The 20,829-nt window shown below is 41.7% G+C and overlaps 1 protein-coding gene across 1 annotated transcript; it reads left to right on the top strand.

The window, feature by feature from the left end:
- The first annotated feature begins 1,549 nt into the window (after positions 1-1,549).
- itga3b (integrin, alpha 3b) lies at positions 1,550-20,821 on the top strand. Its single transcript, XM_028430579.1, has 26 exons — positions 1,550-1,921; positions 11,518-11,645; positions 12,161-12,243; positions 12,436-12,685; positions 12,883-12,981; positions 13,073-13,277; positions 13,608-13,801; positions 14,007-14,095; positions 14,179-14,315; positions 14,397-14,483; positions 14,572-14,639; positions 14,733-14,878; positions 14,993-15,139; positions 15,219-15,316; positions 15,558-15,708; positions 15,857-15,931; positions 16,005-16,084; positions 16,280-16,357; positions 16,473-16,575; positions 16,845-17,021; positions 17,578-17,712; positions 17,836-17,949; positions 18,225-18,323; positions 18,400-18,525; positions 18,683-18,838; positions 19,161-20,821. Exons 1-25 carry the CDS (start codon positions 1,728-1,730, stop codon positions 18,791-18,793), a joined length of 3,174 nt encoding a protein of 1,057 aa, XP_028286380.1. The 5' UTR covers positions 1,550-1,727; the 3' UTR covers positions 18,794-18,838; positions 19,161-20,821.
- Positions 20,822-20,829: the final 8 nt, after the last annotated feature.

The following is a 20,829-nucleotide window of genomic DNA, read 5'->3' as shown; positions in this document are numbered from 1 at the left end:
GGATCGGGTGTTCTGCAGCCCTTTTAGAAAATATATGGAATCTATGGCATAGTCCAAAATCAAGGTGAAGGTCAGATTGCTTGTCTATTGTTCTTCTCTTGCTTCAAATTCTTCTTTGTTCATGTCTCTCTCTTGTCTTCTGCTGAGCCGTCAAGCTGATTACTTGGACAACTGCATAGATCTGTTTAAAGTCACTGCTGTACAAGATGCATGCCTTGATAAGGCCACAACAAGATGTTGACACTGTATACATGGGCATGTTGTGTGTCTCACCTTTTGGGCTGTCTAAAGATAGTGTGAAACACAAAGCTTAAGCTTGGATTAACAGGTTGTGTTCCAAGTGTGAAGGGCAGATTTAGAGAATTTTTTTATTTTGACCTCAATCGCATACAATGTCAGACATACGTCCTAACATAAGATGTGAGATAGCACTTACAATCTGTGGAATGCTGCTTAACATGATGGCTGTCATGTGTTTTCTCTACTTTGTCACACACTTTTCTTATTTTAAATATAATACATCCAACACAGAGCATGCTTATGCTGCAGCACAGCAGAGGGTGATTTAGCACCACCTGAGTGGAATCTATCTAAGAACTTCAAATGAGGCACTGCGTCTTGAAGTAAAGTAAAAGCTGCAGTTTGCCTGTGGAATGTGCACAATGAACTACAATCCCCATAGGGCATTATTTCAGCAGGGATGAAGCAGAGATTACCTCTGGGTGAGAGAATCTCCTGAAGCGTGAGGAGTGGGAGCTCAGTCCATCAATTAGGGGGAGGTCAGTGGTGCCAGATTTTAACCAGGAGTCAGCCAATAAAGCAGACATGATGAAAGATCATACATTACATCTGAAGTGCAGGAGAGTGGGGAGGAGAGGGAGCTGTGCTTACCTCTTGACAAGAGGTGGTCCTAAAGAAAGAGGAATAGGAGTGGAAGGGGAAGGAATTGATACTTTTGAAAACTCTGGCCTGTTCTATGAACTCTCTAAAGGGATTAAGGGTTTAATGAACTCCCTATAGGAAGCCAGAGGTTTGAGCAATAGCCAGTGGAGCAGGGCAGAGGGTGGCTGTCACAAGAGTGCTCATGTGAGGATGGGCCATGCGTCTGTTAGCTTAAAGGAGGTCTTTTGAGGAGCGACTCATTAAAAATAGCAGATAAGTTAGTTTAAAAACCCAATCTGACGGGTATAGGTGCAAAGATTTGAGATCCAGTGTTCTAAAGCTATATTTTTAAAGGGGAGTCATAGAATATAACAGTGTGTGATAGCAAGGCTGAATAGAATAGAATAGAATAGAATAGAATAGAATAGAAATACATTATTCATCACCAGCTGGGGAATTTAGCAACACAACATTTGTAGTGGGTTTTGCACTCTACTTTTTTTAGTAGACCTATCACCCAAAAATATGTGAGAGGAAAAGGTGACAGACTGAGGTTTCACACAGAAACGTGCACTTGTGGTGCACTAAGGGTGTGGAGTGCAGGAAGGAAAGAGAGAGAGAGAGAAGGAGAGAGAGAGAGAGCATGGGAGGGCAGCAGAGAGGGGGAGAGAGGCAGACACCGACACTGCAGTGACACTCTTGCGTCCGTAGGGGGGACAGGCGGCTCTCCATGGGGAGGTCTCTGTGAAGCGGCAGCGTACCTGTTGGAGCTCACTGCGGGAGAGTGCCGTGGCCGGACTCACCGCTGATCGTGGACCTGACGTGGAAACTGACTGCTGTAGAGAATGGAGAACAGATTCAAAATGTCTCTAAGACTATCAATGTGCGCTGTTTTAGCCGTGTACCACTGGACGCAAACCTGCAGTGGATTTAACATAGATGAACGGTTTCCTGTGATCAAAGAGGGCAAAACCAAAGGAAGCCTCTTTGGGTTCTCAGTGGCTTTGCATCATCAGACGGAAGGTTCCAGTAAACATGTGTAAGTTGTTTAAAATGTTTCTTTCTTATATTATATTGTGCGCAAATGCGCGGCGGTGGGAAGTCCACCGTAACACCTGTCGCTTCTCTAAACTCTGATTATTAAACGCTTCCTGTCGGATCACACACTACTTGTTTCCTCAAAGCCACACTCAATTGAACGTTTAAACAGGCAGCATATTTAATATTCTTACATTTACAAATGTACAAATATTTCACGCAGGTGTTCTTTGCGCCTCTTTCGACGTGCGGAAGTCGTAGCCAGGGGCAATAGAAATAAGGAGTCATACATTTCAGTCAACGTGGACAGCAGTCGCAACATACGTCAGAGAGGGTACCTATTAAGGTCGTCTGTAGTACGAATATCATAAAATCTATAATGTGTTTTACGCACAAAATTCTCAATTTTGACTTGAGGTCCCGGTTGGTTTTCTGTCCAACCTGTAACCACCAAGTGTTATTGTTCAAAATGCCTAAATTAGATTACAGACTTCTCTGTATGCAATACTGTGTAACCTATAGCTTCAGGTGAAACATCTGGACCAGGTGAACTGAAGCCTCTAAAGGTGCAGCAACTGCCTTTTAATGTCTCCACCCACAATTCTTATGTTTCACTGTTGGCTCACCTGCATAAAGTGCAGATTGTGGCACTAAAACTGTAAAACATTCTCTGAGCTTCCCTTCAGAAGCAAAACTGTAACAACTGATAAAAGATTTTTTTACATTATAAAAGCTGTAATTTAGCCTTCTGTGTTACATTCTGCTTTGATTTAAAAAAAAAAAACCTGATTGCTTTTCCTAATAAACACTTTTATTGGCCTGTTACACCTGTAGGTGTTTCTGACCAAGACATAACAGACCTCACACTTATTGGAAGTCTTTGCTTTAAAATGAATGCTTTTGTGTTTTGATGTTTGAGGACATGCAGCGTCCTCACTGGAAGAAGCTCACACTGTATCATTGTTTAGAGTGGGATTTCACTCAGCCAATTACAGTGGCCCCTTCATCCTTCCGCGGCCATGATCACACAGCACGTTCAGAACTGTTATCTGAGTGCTTGTTCTGCTTTGAAGAGTAATGCAGGAAGAAAATTGCAAACCAGAAGGCACTTCCTCTGTGTTGTTAGCAGTGAAGTTAGTCAGAATGTAAGGTTTATCAGCCTAATCTCTGTAAAGTGGTTGGCTTTGTGCATTATACAGATTTCCACAGTTTGTAGAGTGGATAGCAGCGTCCAGCTGACATATGATCGATGTGGCATCTTGGCTGTGTCCCCAGAGGGATGCAGTCACTGCAACCTAAGAAGGTGACCACATGGTCTTGGTAATGAGATTGGTGGACTTTAGGGACAAAGAGGTTGAGAAAAGAGTCTTCAGTCTTCAGTCTGTTGTAAGTTAGCACCTTATAGGCCCATAGATTCCATTAGGATAGAGTGTCTTTTAACAATGAGCTGACCAAGATGTCAAAATGATGCACTCACAGTTGAGGTGGATTATCCATGCTCTTATTTCTCTCTCTTTGGTGTTTTCATTTCAGAAAATCTGCTGATTTCTTCTTCTAGTGTTAGTGTGAATGAGAAGATTGAAATCAGTCTTATGTCTGTGGTGTAAAATAAAAAGTGAAGACCTACTCAGGCTAACGTCCATTCCATAAAGTCCCTCTGCTCCTGGATGTGGACACCTGCTCATTCATTAACATTAAAGGTCTGACCTATTCACTAGTAGATCTCAACATCTGGTAACAGTGAACAGACATCAGACTGTTTTGTAATCTTTATGGTATATGTTTTCCCCTCACCTCTAGTCCTGTGTCATCCTTCCTCTATGAGGCAAAAATTATACCAGCAACTGAACACAGAGATGTTGTTGTTACTCTATTTATCTAGCCTCTACCGCTCATTCAGAATTATTATGAATTTATTATGAAATAAATGAATCTGATTATTTATTTTATTAGATTAAGAGAAAGATTTCTATCTTTTCATGAGATGTGTTATTGATACAGTGGGGTGTCATTTTTCAACCACATCCTCTATCTGCCTATACTTGTTAGGCTGATAGTTAGTCACTAATATTCACTAAATACAGCCCATCTGTGTGCATACTCTGTGATTCTGTAGAACAGTGTGCCGATGGTGTCTCCTGTGTTTGAGCTAGGCTGGTTTTACAGTCTTGTCTGTTTCCTCTGTATTGTCTGGTTTCTTTTGTGGCCCCAGATCTGTCTCGCTGCACCACAGAGCTATAAGAGGCACGTTTACTCATCATTCAAGCAAACTGCAGTGTGAATATTTGAAATATGCCAGAACTAGGCTTATAAACCAGTCGTGGCATGTACAGTGTTTAAAGTGGCCATTCTCTGTTCATCCATGAGTCAGACAGAGTCCAGGATAAAAGTCAAGGCACTCCCAGTTCTCCAATAAAGTTTCCTCTTAACCTTCTTAGATTAAGGCTATTATCCAATTAGTCTCAATCTAAAATGTTGGCTGAGCTGAAGCGATTCATAAAATGTATTTGGGAGTGAGGGGGGTACATAACCAATTAGAAGCCTAGCATTGCTTCTTGGGCTGCACCTGACTTATCTAAAAGCTACCTGAGGCCAATTTGTTTTGAGTATTCACCACCCCATTCCCTCTCTCTCTTTGAAACACCCATTTTAGGTCTCAGAGATTTTTTTTTCTTCAGAAGGCTTTTTTTGTTCTCTGTTGTAGAAGGGAGGAGGGCCTGGGCAGTCAGCTGGCCACCTATTGGCTCTTCCAGTCCCCTGACCCCATGGTATGCTTGGAATGTATTACCCTTCTCTGCACAGTCGCAACCTGCCAGGATTCAGGTTGAGGCAAGACAGGAGTGAGAATGATGATCTGGAGAGTATTGGGGGGCAGGGTGACACACATGCATAAACATTTCCAAAGTCTAAATGCACTCAGCAGACAATTGGATTCCATCATTTTACAGATGGGGCATCCCCGTTAGCTGAGAGGTAATCATTTAATTCCTCTGACTGATGAATATTTAATCAGAGTTGAAGTGCATTTGCTTTTGCAGCTCATCCCTGTCTGACTGCAGCAGCCTGAGGCATTGAAAGTCAGCCACTTAATTTGACGGGACCTTCCCCGTTCTGCTGTGAGGTGCAAATTAAAGTGGTCTGCGAAAACACAGAGCTGATGTTCAGTTAGAACATGCACAGGAACATGTTCTTTTTTTCGCCACAAATTCAGTGTGTTCTTGTCCCTCTTGGTTTTGTAAAAGCTACAAATTAATTTAATGTTATGCACTCCGCTACTTTCTACTCTTTTCCACTCCAACATAACGTTTATTTATTTGTTTGTCTGGAATTTGCATTTTTATACTCTAGCCATTCTAGGGAGCGCTTGCACTCTAGCAGATCAATGTATCTCCATCATTAAAATAATATATCAGGTGTATGAGCACAGGAAAAGGTATAAATGTTGTATAAAAATATGAAATAAGGGAACACTGATTTCCTGACCTAGTGTGTGTTAAATACACTTTACTTTAGGTGGGCATGTACTTGGCCAGCATCCAACATTCCTACTTAAACAAATGCTAGTGGTCTTTGTCTGTGAAGTGGGCCTATTGGAGCGTCATGCCACAGACAGACACTTTCAGATGATGACCCTGTGTTGTTCATTAGTCCCTCATACATGTGTTACATGAGAGAGAGAGAGGAGATCAAACTGCTGTGTTGTTAAATATTCAGATTTGGGGTTTGGGACAGAATCCTCTGATTTATAGGTTTCTGCTTTAGAATGATAACATGTACCTAAATGAAGCAGCTGCATCTGTGCCAGACTACTAAAAGTTTATTCCATGGTAACTGCCCCTGATCTTTAAGCTGTTTATTGACTGTATCCAATCAGTTGGTAATGGCATGAATTGCATTTGTGTAGCAGCATGAGTGAGTGACTGCTTCTTAATAACACGTTGAAATGGATCCCAGCAGGACCTCGGGCCTCCTGCTAATCTGCACAGAGCAGATTCTCTATGGTGGGGCTTTCATTGGAAATACCTGCAGTGAAGACTGCTTCTATCTTAACAAAACTGTAAGAGATCCTTTTTTCTCCCCCTGGCTGAACAAATGCCCTCAACAGCACGCAAAAGAAGCTGGTGTAGCAGGCCTCCGGGCTAATGAGGGCTACCTGTAGCTAGAAAAACTATATGCTTCAATGCCTCTCCCTCTGTGTGCCATTTTCATCTTTGAAGAGGGAAATGATCCTTAAGTATTGATTTACACATGGTATGTGTCTGGTAAAGCGAATGTATGCAGTAAGTTGTATTGTGTCCTTAAAAATATAAAGTTTGTGCACAAAACTATAATGCATATTTAGATAAAGGACAAACAAAATAAAATAAATCAAAGAGAAAGTCAATATATCAGTTACTGGAAGCATTCCAAGGCTGTGCAGGTAACAGCAGATGTTTCATGCACACACCTGGTCTGCTTTATTTTTTTAAGCTGAGTAATCTTAAGGGGAAACTTGGCAGAAAAAGAAGGCACGCTAACAGTGGTGCTGTCAGCTCCATAATAGCTGTGTGGTTGTCATACATACAGCCGGGGTCGAAATGTTAATGGAAGCACTGACACTGATACTGTGCGTCCCTTGTGGCTTCTGGCTGCATGGTGTGCGTTGGTGTGGTGTAGGGTCACTGAGAAACATGTGTCCAGCTGTGTGAGTCTGTGCCATGTGTGTGTTCTTGTTTGTTGTGTTTCTCTATGTCAGGTTGGTGTCTGCACATCTGCAGACGGTCATTCATCCAGTGACAGCTGGGTAACATTAGCAGACCTACAACCTGCATACATGAGCCAAAATAGCATTGTCCATGTCAGACAAGGTTTTACTTGTTGCTAATGAAAAGTGAGTTAGTTTATTATCAGGGGATGACCTGCCATGTTTAATTTGCACTGAGTCTAAATGAGTTTGCTCTCTAGTTACTGTTTCACCAAAGGCAGATGGTGGTCTTCAACAGGATGTTTGCCCAGCTGATACCATGCTACACTGCTATAGGTGTCTGGTAAAGACTGATATTTTTTAATTCTACATCCTGCTTTTAATGCCCTCTTATGCCAAAATTACAAACTGTAATGAATTCAGCATTTCCTCTGTTTTAAATGTTTTTTGTTGGTCTGCTTCTTTGTTTGAAATCTAGCGTGAAAAAGTCATGCAAGGCTTTGAAGCTGCCTCAGAAGACTTAGCAGAGATAAGAGCAAGGTTAAAGTAACAGCTTATTTGCTTTAAATCAAAGTGCTGAAGTCAGTAGCAATCTGTGAGCGAGAGAAGTTACTGAAGAAGAAAAAAATCTATTTTGAGATTTGCTATATGTGCAGTCCTATAGCAATATCTGGTGTGTTTAATGGAATTTCAGAACTGCAATCTTCTGGGAAGTGACAACAATAACTTGAGGACTGAAAATTGAAACAAATCTCAACCCTTGATCTTACTGTAGGTGGAGTACAGTTTTGTGAAACAGCAGTAAAACCACAGCTAGTTTCAACAGCACACACCTGGTTTGTTAGGTGCACCCACAGTCCTCCTTTCATTCTGTGCATGCTGACTAAATATTTCCACACTTTAACAGCAATACTGAAGTTTACAGTGAGGCATGCATAGTCAGTTCCATCGTGTTTGAACAAAATATCCATATCTTTATTGTTAAAATCACCATATTCCTGAACCATTGTACATAAAAAGGCTTGACAATGTGATCATCTAGAGAAGTGTATATGTATGACCTAAACTGATCAATCACTGTTTAACCAGAGTTGACTCATCTGTTAGCCATGTCCTGAACACGCAGACACACTCTCAGAGTGTTAACACAGTCCCTGTGAATAATCTGATAGCACATATTGTTAAGCAAGAGTGTTTCCTGAAAGTACAATGACCTGGATTTGTCAGAGTGTAACAGTGAAACCTCGCTGAGAGAGAGGGAGGAAAGAAGGCCCGCACATTCATCACGTGACTTCTTCCCATCAGCACAGTAACAGTGGACCTCTCTGTAATGTCTGTCATATCAAGCATCTTCTCTACTTTCACTGAAGTCATTACATGAGCATAAAAAGATCTGAGGCCTGCTCTCCTCTTGTCCTCATGCTTAATTCAATCTGCAAATTGAGTCACTACATTCAATATAATCTCTATTTATTTGCTTAGTGGGTCTAAGTGGCGATGTTTCCCTGGAATCAATATGAGCTTGCTTGTATTCCAGTAGCTTTATGCTATCCTAGAAAACCCTGATAACACACCAGGTGAGCCTGTGTCTGGTTTTGTTTGTCTGATGTTGTGATGGTAGAAAAAGGGGTGAGGATATTTACTTTTGTTTACTCGCATACCTGCACCAGAGGTTCTCTTGATGTGAAGCTGTAGATTTCTTTTTCTTTGCCTTAAGGGTCACAGCCGCACCCTGTGACAACAAAGTTACTCTTATCTGGAAGATGGTTGACGATTTAAGGCAGACATACTGACACACACACACTCACTCACTGCAGTCATACCTCCGCAGCTCATGTGCAACAAAACTACACTAAGAAACAATCATTTTCCTCTTTTGATTTTTTTTGTCAATGTTAGTTTCTTTGTCAGGCGGTTCCTCTTCACATTAAGTGTGTCTTATAACAGACTTGTTGAGACTGACTGTTGTCTCTTTTTGATAATATCACATAAGCCTGTGAGTTAGAGAGGAAATGTCATCCAAAAGGGTTTAGTCGTCTTTAATTAAGTTGGATTTCCTGGTTTCACTGTTGGTGAGTCAGGTGGGGGGTAAGAGCAGTGGAGATTATAGATTAATTTTACTTCATTTTAACTATAGGGAAACTGTTTGTGTTGAGTCTAACATTTGTTTACAATCACTCCTGTTGACCCCCTCTCATGTTTTTTCCCTGAGCCACTCCCCTGCTTTTTCAGCACCCCTTCGTGCTCATGGGGGGTCTTTGGTGGGCAGTGCTGATTTACACGATTAGATAAATTGACCTTTGTTTGTTTACACTAATAGTACTGATATGAACATACATAGTAGTTCATCTTATTCTGAGATTTTCTTGCCCCACATTTCAAGAGTGCAGCTATGCTCACCTTAGCTTAGTTAGCTGGCTGTGTGAGTCAATGTTTGGTTTAGCCAGCCGTTTGGATCACTTGTTGGACCGAAGGGGCGAATTTCAACATGTCCTCGAAGTAGGAATGCAGCTGCCGGTCCCACCCCCTCTGCCAGGGCCTTTGACAACCTGTTTATGAGGAGGTGATGAGCAGGGAAGGAGATAGGAGGGAGAGCAAACATTGTTGCAGTTGGAAGAGGGCAGAATATGAGGTGTACTGTCGCAGCCAAGTCAGAGAACCCAAAGGATCTCTGCAACGCAATACATAGACATTATATTTGTGCATATTTCCTGTGTAAAAATGAAATGTGCAATAGAAGACTAGAAATTTCTAGCTGAAATTAAATGAGAAAATTAGCTTAGCATAAACAGAGAGCATAAAAACAGGGTAGGTTTTACCATCGGTGGGTTTAGCTGCACATGTCCTAATGCTCATAGATCTAACTCATGCCAATGTTTATTTTCCCATAATTCTATCTCTAAATTAGTGATTATATGAAGTATAAATGAAGTTATTATTACACCACCTTCCAAGAGTCTTTTCTGTATGTAAAGCCTGATGCTGTCTGTCAGCAGTGCTGAATTTCCACAACAAACACAGATGACCCACGTGTCTCTGCTGAGACAGTGAGCTGGTGAGAGCATGTTTATGAGGTCTTTCCCTCCTGCTTAACGCCATCAACACTTTACTGCCTATGATAATCCAAGCCTGTGTGATTAGTCCTGTGCCGCATTTCTGCATAATGTCCCTGAGCAAAGTTCACACTTACTGTTCTGTGTGTGTGTGTGTGTTTTATAACACTCTGTGCTTGACCTTGTTCTTTTTTTCCTCCTACTAAATGCTTTGGATAATCTCACAGAAGGTATTGTTTGTGCAGTTTTCCTAACCTTGTAAATCAGTGTTTTGAGACATGGTGTGCTGTTTTCAGCTGAAATTCATGTTGGGTGGCATTGGCATTTCTTTGACAGATATAGGAGCAGAAACCAGAAAATTACACACCATACCCATTCACTACTACAAACTACTGTGGAGTCTTAGTTGTTGTCTGCATTACTGGATGATTACCCAGGCCTCTTCTTCCCAGTCCTCTGGAAACTACTGGCCCTCGGAGGCCATCTCTGGTTGTCATTGCTATAGTAAGATAATTGATTCATTGAGATCAATTATTAGCCCATCTGGTAGCAGAAAGAAAAGATAACATTTCTCTTTAAAATGACCACAAGCTGGCTGAGAAATGTCTAGCTTTGGACAGATATACTGTATTCTTAAAAAGCAGACTAATATGACATTTCACTGCAGGTTGTTGTAAAAGCATTTGAGTATAATGTGTGTTACAGCCCCTGATCAGACATCTGAACTGTTGTCATCACCCAGTTTGAGAAGTTTCAAATAAGTTAATAAAGTAATTTAATCTAAAATGAGTTGTAGAAGCCAACTCACATGACTAGGCTGCTCTGTCTGAGCATCTTCATGTTCAGGCGACACTTCAAAGACAAAATATTTTTGTCTGGACTTAGAAGATGGTGTTCATGATTAGATTGCAAGTTTATACAGCATATAGGGGTGTAGTGTTTATGTAGGGTGCGTGTAAATTTAGAAGTCTACAGTGCTGTGGTAGAGTGGTGTGATTTCACCGCTGTACTCAGGCTGGAATAATGTAGAGCTGACTTATAAATAATTTCAGAAAGTTTAAGTGAAAGGATTTTTTTGTTTCTGGTCACACATCAGGTCACACACACAGAGAGAGTAAACATGACTGTCCACACCTTCCGCTGACAAAGTGAAGCTAATAAATCTTGTGCTGACGGTAAATACTGTGAGGGTCGGAGAGGAGTAATCCCTCTACTTCAAAGTTAAAGGGTGCTGATGTAGGGAGTGTCTGGTTGAGTGGACAAAAAGATCACTTCCATCAACCAAACAGCCTGTGTGTGTGTGTGCGTGGTGCTCAGACTTGTCACGGGTCATGCTCTGACTACTTCACCCTTTTGTTAAAACCTGAACTGACTCCTCGTTCAGGTCTCAACTCTTGATTCATACAAAAACATTGTGTCATCATATCAAATGTGCGAGAAATGAATCTGCACTTTTCTGTGTTTAGACTACAAGATAAGATAAGATAAGATAAGATAAAAACTTTATTAATCCCGAAGGAAATTCTTGTGCCAGAGGTATTAAGTTACATTAAATGCAGTTAAGTACAGAGTATAAGTGTCACTATAATCCAAAAAGAGTACAGTACGCGGTATGAGCACAATATATGATACATGGATACAATATGGAGATGTAAGGTGCTAAGTAAACATAATATAGGAATGACAGTGATGCCTGACATGATTATCTAGTGCTTCTCCCTACAGAAAGGGGAGGAGTTGATTATTGAATTGATTATCTGTTAAATCATCTACTGTGGTTGCTGCTTTGTGTTGTCTAACAGCATGACCCAGCTGTGACATGATTTTTCTTTCTCTGCCTCTGTGTGTGTTTGTGTTTAGGCTTCTCACAGGAGCGCCCAAAGACAAAGCTCTATTTCTAAAAGACATCAATGAAACAGGTGCTGTCTACTCATGTCCCATCACTACAGACTCCACTGACTGCTCCAGGATGGACCTAGTCACCACAAGTAAGTGAACTGCTTTGGTAATTTAAAAGGAAGATGTAGAAAGTTGCTGTGGTAAAACTGAGTTTTAGGTTTACTGACATCAGCTATCAATATATAAGGTGGCTGATGGGGTGATTTCATTATGAAATCACCCCATCAGCCACCTCCTTAAGGCTTCAATAGCCGCTATAATAAAAGGATTCTGCATCACTTTTAATGTTGAGGTTTGCAGTCACAGCACATTTTTGTGGTAATACAGTATGTGTCAAGGCATGATCGCAGCTGAATGAGCCTCACTGTTTGGGTTGGTTTTTCTGTGTTTATAATCACCATAATGAACGTTTCTTTTAATATGAATGGTCTGACAAAGGTGACAGTTTTATTAGGCTGCAGTGTGAGGTCAATAAAAGCAGGTTTTATACTATCAAATGACATGTTAAAGCTAATGTTCATGTAACTAGATTATAGTAAGAAGCCTGCCAAGAGTTCAGACTTTTACTTTAACAACTGACCCAACCCCTATGACACATTCACAGCAAATCCATCTGAGATGGTGGAGGGGATGTGGCTGGGTGTGACGGTTGCCAGTCAGAGGGGCCAGGCAGCAGGACGCGTGCTGGTGAGATGACACCCTGTTTCTATTAGTCACTGCTGCAGGTGACGTATTATTTACACAGCAACACCAAGCACTGACAATGAGTCTATACACACACAAGAAGCCATGCAGAGTCTTGTTCAAGAGTGAACTAAGTATAGTAGTAGGCTGAAGAATTGTGCGATCCTTTCATGGACGTTCTTGTCTGGTGTTCAGGCATGCGGACATCGCTACGTGAAGGTCATCCAAGGTGGCACAGAAGAGCAGCGGCGGATGATAGGAAAGTGCTATGTAAGGAGTAACGACCTGACCTTTGACCCCAATGATGACTGGCAGATTGATAGTTATGAAGTCTGCAACCCCACCCTGGACATGGAGTTCGAAGGCATGTGCAACATGGGCATCTCGGGTGGCATGACGGAAACGGATGTCTACATCGGTGCTACAGGCAGCTACATGTGGCAAGGTGGGAACGGATGGTAGTTTTTTTAACTTAATGCTGAAATTATAGGCTGATTTCACTGGGGGGGGGGGGGGGGTTAAAAGACTGTGCAAGTCTGCTGAATTTGGGTGTTAGTCTAACACTGGATTTATTCTCTGTCTGGGAAATCAGTTCATTGTGCATGCAGCTGATTTGTTGTATGACTCTGCTTCGGTATGAAGGCAATGTTCATGTGACATGGAGAGACCCAGATCCAGCTTTTGCCTGGGAGTCTGCGGCTTCGGACTTTAAACAGCTCGGAAGACGGTACAGCTATATGGGTAAATATTGGATGAATTGTTATTGTCTGCTTTTAACATGTTTTTGCCACAGACAAACAAAATAAAACAAAATATCTTGTCTCAAATGCAGGTTATTCAGCACTCGAGGAACAGAAGCTTCTGAGCCATGATGACTACACAGTGGTGACAGGGTCTCCCAGGGATGAGTCCAAAGGCTCCGTGATGTTTGGGACAAAGATTCAGAACAAAATCGAGCCAGTGAAAATTATACCCGGGGAACAAGTGGGCTCATACTTTGGAAACAGCCTTGCTGTCACCGACCTGAACAATGACGAGTGCGTTTCTACACAGCAGACACTGCAAACTTGGTTATAAATTCAGAGTTCTCTTCCTCCTGTTTTCCACCTGATGCCATGTTTCAAACACATCTCTGTATCTTGAGCTGCCTCATGGTTGAATGCACTGTATTTACAATCTTCTCTGTTATGCGGAGAATGCATGACACTGTGGGGTATCTGAGCTGTGATGAGAGAAGCTGAGATAAGGTCTTCATCATGATCATGTCTGCATAACAGAAACTTAGAGGCTATATTGAAGGAGTACTATGTACCTTTACAAGAAGTATGTTGTAATATACATTTCTGCATTCTTCTTTTGCCCCATAGTTGGAACGACCTGATTGTGGGTGCACCGTTTTACTTTGATCGTATGAAGGAACAGGGAGGAGCAGTTTACATTTTCATGAATGAGAACGGATCTTTCCAGGACACCCCCACAGTAGTACTGAAGGGTCCAACTGGGTCTGGATTCGGCTTTGCAGTGGCAGCAATTGGTGATGTCAACCAAGATGGATTCCAAGGTACGACTGTGATCGCAACATTTGTTTTACACTGGAGTTGTAAACTGAAAATCTGACAGGCTTTATATGTATTTGTGAGCGTATAAAAAGAAAAATGCAAGATACTCATGTTGAATGTCAGGCTGATATACATGTACAATGCTGCCACCTGGTGTGCAAACATGTTCCATACACACACTCTTTGTTTCACTGTGATTGTCTGCAGACTTTGCAGTGGGAGCTCCGTTTCACGGCTCAGGGAAGGTGTACATATGGATGGGCAGCAAAAAGGGAATATCAAATACACCCAGTCAGGTAGCAGATGATACTCTGTGAGGGATTTCCTAAACATCATCTGAACTGTTCAGAAGCTCATGTTTTTCTTGCTCCACCTACAGGTGATTGAGGGTAAATCAGTGGGTAATGATGGATTTCAGACCTTTGGCTACTCCATCAGTGGAGGGATGGACATGGATGACAACAGTTATCCTGACATCTTAGTTGGCTCTCTAGATGACCGCATTGCCCTGCTCAGGTAGAAAAATTTAAAACATCTCAACAAAGAAATTTTTGTTGTGTGGAAATAAGGCCACTCATTCTATTTATTTTTTTTTAGAACTCGACCAGTTGTCCATTTAACTAAAGACTTCACAGTTGGGCCAAAGATTGTGGACCCTAAGCAGTGTTCCGGAAATAAACCATGGTGCGATGTCTCCACAAAATATCTGACTCTAAAAACATCATCATTCATTTTTTTTCTAAATCAATTATTGTATTTTTCTACTTCACAGCATCACAGCGACACTGTGCATGTCATTCACTCTAAGCAACGGAAACAAAGACTTCAAGAAAAATATCAGTGAGTAGTTTTTCCTTTACATAAATCACTGCCTCTTTTTATAGTCACAAATATCATCTCTCTAATACTTTTCCTTTCTTTTACTCCGTAAAGCGGTGAAGTACACCATAGAGGCTGACATGGAGAGGAGAAGAAGCCCTCGTGTTCGTTTCTATGACAATAATGATAACACATATACTGGCTTCCTGAGTCTGCCATCATCCAAAACAGAGTGTCACACTCTGAAACTCACTGTATCGGTAAGATCTATACAAATATGGTCCATAACTAGTCATGTATATTATTTATTGATATAAAAATAAATTGTTTTTTTATAGACATGTACTGTAATAACTTCCTTGCTGACTTTACAGGAGCCTGTGAGGGACAAATTGGAACCTGTGGTCTTTTCCCTCAATATGTCATTAAATGAAGAAAAAGCTAAATCCAGACGTTCCCTGCAGAACTTGGACTCCTTCCCAGTTCTGAGCCAGGAGCAGAAACTCACCCAGAGAACTGAGGTAACAGAATGGTGAATGAGACCGGTAGACAGACAGCATAACATTGATTATATGATATGATCTGTTGTTTATCCTGCAGATTAACTTTCAGAAGGAGTGTGGCTCAGACAACAAATGTACCAGCAACCTGCAGCTTACAGCAGAGTTTGTCGATGAGGCTGAGAATCCCTACCCCAGGTGAATTTGCACTCTGAATGATGATGCTGTTTAACAATTTTTGAAATACCATACTGTAATAAAAACTGTCTTGTTTATTGGTTGATCCTAAGATTAATCTCATATGTGTAACATCTCATTTAACTTCATCCATTATTATTAGATTGTTGCTGGCTGCTTCTTTCCCTCTCATATGTCTGTGTATGGATGTGAATTAGAGCATAAAAATACTACAGTAATAACAATAATGTCCCGTGTCCAGGCAGGGCAAAGTGCAAGTCCTCCAGTTCCACAGCAAATTGAAGAAGTTAAACCTGATGGTGGAGGTAACCAACTCTGGTGAAGACGCCCACCAGGCCACGCTCAACGTCACCATCCCTGATGCACTGAAATACTCAGGTGTCAGATCTGTGGTATGTCCACTAGGGGGCAGCCGATGACTGAGAAATGTCCATCCACTTTGCAACGAGTGAAATTTGCTTAGTGCTGTGTAGTTCATAGTTCTTTTTTCATTGTGACGATCCCTGAATAATACAGTGATTATCTTGGCTGTGTGTTTAGGATCTTGGTGTAGGGTGTAGTTTTGACACCACAGTCATCTGTGAGCTGGGGAATCCTCTTAAAGGCAATGAAAAGGTAGGTTAATCTCACAGACTTTGACATTATCATTTGTTTAGATTGGTTCTCATTGGGTTGCTGTCATTATTAGGTGTCTCTGCAACTCATTTTCGAGACATCAGGAATCGACCTCTACACACAACAGATTGAGTTTCAGTTGCTTCTGTCAACGTAAGAAATTCATATTATTGGATGTAAAGTTTCCATTTCTATTTGTTAATGTTTACATCACAATTAAGACTTTGCATCTTTCCACTGATAAATATCCCACGTTTAATTTGATTTTTTTTGGTGTTTCATTGCTGATATGACTCTTACATAACATAATGTGCAGTCACAGCATTGTGATAAGATTCCTTTATTCAGTCTCAGTGAGCAGAGCGACCTGAAGCCTGTGCCTGTAGCCATGCTGATCGAAAACACAATCTTCCCCTCCTTCTCCATGTGAGTCCTATTAGCTAACCATTTAGGGCATACTGTACATGCACAGAATAACCATCTACACTGAATTGTCACATCACATTACTTTCCATACATGTCTCTCTCTCTCTGTGTCCAGAGTGAATGGGCCGTTGCAAACAACATTTGGTGGTAAAGTAATGGGTGAGTCAGCGATGGTCAACACCAGTGACGTGGGCAGCCTGGTGGAGTTCACCTTCAACGTGAGTCACCTAAGCCACTCAGAGACTACATTAGACCTCCAGGATTGTATATTGCATCTGTAATATTTGTGCCGCTCACCCACATTTCCATCACCCCCGCCCAGCCTTTGAAGCCTTCGGAAGTTTAATATTGCATGGGGAAGGGATTATTATGTGAGCCATTGTTTGTGGTGCCAGGGTGACCAGGGTGGATACTGTTTAGGAGTTATTTTACACCACGTTGTTATTTAACACATTCACTTGGAGTCCTTTTGTTTTTCCACCACTAGGTGAACATGGGGGGACAACCACTGGGAGACTTGGGGATGCTGGCTGTTGAGTTTGAGTGGCCCTTTGAAGTAGTCAACGGAAAGTGGCTGCTGTACCTGACGAAGATTGTTGTTGTTGGAGAATCAGAAATGGAATGTAACCCTCCTGGAGAAGTTGTCAACCTGCTTAACCTCACTGTAAGCCTCTTATTTACAGTAGGCTTTGGTTTGGAGACAAAATATGAGCCAAGTGGTCAGGTTTAGGCCCACATCTCTTGGACTCAAATTGAAAGTTATGTTGTTTACTACTCTTAACGCATTATGAAATATGATAGTGTAGCTCATGAAATTTAACTAGATTGATTTAAAGTGAGGCTAAATTTGCTTAAAGCGGGGCAGGCAACGAGTGTGTGAGCTTGTTGACAGACTTGTTACATGTGTTGCAGTTCATCCTGACGTCAGTGTGAACTGAAGCAGAGCAGTATGGTAGTAAAGCAGTGTGAAAACTAGTCTGAATGCCAAAACCGCTGCTCAGAAATACATCTGTGTCGCCACATGCAAACCTCACAAAGCCCCAGAATAGAAAATCATAATACGTGCAGCCTACATATATAGACAGTGGAAATGACAATGCTATTCTGAGAAGAATTTGGTAATATATTTATACAAACCAGCAATTACCACAAGTCCTCTGATGTAATGTCTCTGTCTACTTTCTCATTTCATTTTCCCTTGTCCTTCTCCCGCCTCCCAGTTGTCAGAGAGCAGATCCAAGCGCACTAAACGACAGACTATAGCGGATGATGCTGAAGAAACAATCCAGCCACGTATTATAGAGCCACAGGCTGCAATCACACTGCTCACTCCTCGCAAAGAGACCTTCCTGCTGGTAAGAAATAGACCTGTCATTGTCCACCTTGGAAAAATAACTCAGCAAAAGCAAAAAAAAAACTGTAATTGCCCATATTTTTTCATATGAATAATAGTACATCTTTGTCATTGTGTGTTAAAGGAATGCTCCAAAGGGACGGCAAAATGTGTAACCTTTACCTGTCCACTGCTCAACATGACAAATACTGCCCAGATTTCCGTGCGGTCCCGGCTGTGGAACGGTACAATGCTGGAGGTCAGTTCACCAACTACAGTAACCCCCCACACACAAACACAGCTCAGATGATAGAGTTGTTGTCCAGTAACTACAAGGTGGGCAGTTAGATCCCCTCCCCAGGCTAAATACTGATGCATCCTTGGGCAAGACACTTGACTTGAAGTTGCTCCCAATTGCACAACTAGTGTGCGAATGTGAAGAGGTGTGAAGTGCTTTGTGTAGGCAGAAAAACACTCTATATATACAGACCATTTAACCCTCTTAACCCTTTGTGTAAATGTTTGCATATGCAGGACTATTCCAACGCTCTGAGAGTCATAGTCAGAGGTCAAGCTACGCTGAAGCTCATTACAGATAAACCAACTCTCAAGATGGACAGCCAAACCACCATGGTACGTAATGAGGAAGACGAGGATGATAATAAAGCTGATAATAATGATTATATTTGACTCTTTAACTTTTCTGTAGTTCACAGTAGAAATAGAGCCAGTGCAGGGGGCGGAGACGCCGTATGAGCTCCCTCTATGGATCATCATCTCTGCAGCACTAGCAGGAATTCTACTACTGGGAATCATCATTCTAATATTATGGAAGGTGAGCCTACAGTCATCATACTCTTGTACATGCTCTGAATACACATGTCCTCCACACATCTTCTCTGGATGATGGACCCATTCATTTGACTGACCTGTAACCTCCGTATGGAGCTATTAGTCTAACCTTCATGCACCCCCCCCTCCTCCACCCCCAGTGTGGCTTCTTCCAGAGGGCCAGCAGAAGGGAGATGTATGAGGCCAAATCCCAGAAGGCTGAGATGAAGATCCAGCCCTCTGAGACAGAGAGGCTGACTGAGGACCACTGAGGCCTCTGTGGGTCTCCTAACAGCGCACACCGTTGGGGGTTTTGGGTAAAAAGTCCCTTTAATTGGGTTTTCTGCAAATGGCAGCGCTATGCTTGGGGTGTGATCGATCTTATCCCTCTCTCTCTGCACACTACGCCAGCTTCTTGTAGTTAATCTAATGTTTTCTCTACTTCTCTTTCAGGCTGACCACTTTGTGTTTAGTGTCACTGCTGTCTCTTTCTTTTGCATCTTCTTCTGCAGGATCTCATGGGTTTCTTGCATTTCCTCAGTTCCTGAATTTTCCTGTCAGTCCTAGCTCTCCTGCTGTTTAAGCGTGTCCTTTTTAATATCACCTTCTTCTCCCTCTATCTCTCTCTTTTCCTGGTAGCTTGGATTCTTCAAGCGAACCATCTACTACCGGATAATGCCAAAGCACCGGGGGGTGAAAATCTGCAGGGCTGAGCGCTATCAGTTCAATCTGGGTTTTCAGCCTGAGGAGCCACAGAAAAAGTACTGGATTACCAACTGGACAGAGATGCAGTGATGCTACTACTGAGGCCTTTGCTGTGAACCATGAACCACTCACTGTCACTCTAATATGACAGGCGGGCCAAACACAGAACACTGGGCTGGATCGAGCCACATGCATGGACCAACAGTGGATAATGCATTTAGTTTTTTATTATTTTTAGATTTCTTCAACTTCTTCTGTGCAATATACTGAATGATTTGTTTCAGAGATTGTAATGTGTTAAGTATTTTTGATGAATGCAGTGTTGTACATTGGAATCTGGGCTGCATTCAAGGGTAATTATTATTTTTGTTGTAGTTACTAATGTGCGTATATTTTTGTTTTAATTTCCTCTTTTATTTCTGGCTTGTCTGATTCCTGTCTGATCAGGGGGCTGAGCTGTTGATTTTCTCTCTGATTGTTTGTGTTCTGCCACTCACTTTGTGCTAATGACGTTTGTTTGCTCTGTGAGGGTTCTGGAGATCAGAGTGCACTTACAATGTGATGGCCAGCATCCACTGTGTCTATATGTCTTTATGTGAATGTCCAAGTCAGTGTTGGGCAAGTATAGAATGGTAACGACTGACTATGTAGAAGCCACATTGTTTTTGGCTTTAACAAAAATCATGTTTGTAATTATTGGTGATTAATACGTTTAATAGCCCCAGTGGATATGCAGTAATTGCAGACATGAAATACCACACGGGTCATCTAATTATCCCTCTAACAAGCAGAAAAGAAATCCTTGTATGTAGGAATAGCTGTGGGAATACTGCACTTGATTATTATTTATTACACCATCACAGACTATGACATTAGAAAATCTGGATATCTTAAGGTTCCCACCAAAATGGATGGTGGAGCATTATTTGTTCATCACATTTCCTATAAAAACAGGGACAGAGTGCAGGATAAGTCATTTAGATTTTCCTAAAACTTCCAGAAATGAGTGTGATTACAAAACCAGATAAAATACTGGGCTATAGGTGACATATAAAGTTGGACATATGTAAAAACATGTATTGGATATAATAGGTCTCATACAGGGAGTCGCAACACTGGATTTAAAAAAGTAGATGATATGATATCTAAGCAGCTGCATAGATCGGTACGTATAAATTGTACATAGTGGCGTTAAATTGACGATTTGAATGAATGCTTATACTGTATATCTCTGGCCTCTGCCTCCTTTACTGTCACTAAGCTTTGTATTTTTTGTACAAGACAGTAAGCTGAGACTTGGATTGTTTCCAAGCCATTGTGGCCCCCATTGAGGTCAACCTGCAGCACTGAAGATAGGCTGGACTGAGGGGACAGTCATTGAGCGGTCTCTGCTGGGATTTAAGTGTTGTGTTACCACTCTAGTCAATGTTACCTGAGAGCCTGCAGGTATTCTGTGTGACTGTGGCCACTACAGAGGGTCCATTGACTCTGTGAGTAAAGAGGGAAGGGCTTAAGCTGATGCACAAACTCTGTTTTCTGTGGTGATGTCATTTTTGTACTGTGCAGATTCAATGTAATTAAAATGTTTTTAACAAGCTTTGCA

Source organism: Parambassis ranga, chromosome 19 (assembly GCF_900634625.1).
Source record: "Parambassis ranga chromosome 19, fParRan2.1, whole genome shotgun sequence".
Taxonomy (NCBI): domain Eukaryota; kingdom Metazoa; phylum Chordata; class Actinopteri; family Ambassidae; genus Parambassis; species Parambassis ranga.
Note: the sequence above shows the minus strand (reverse complement) of the source record. Positions and strands in the feature narration are given on the sequence as shown.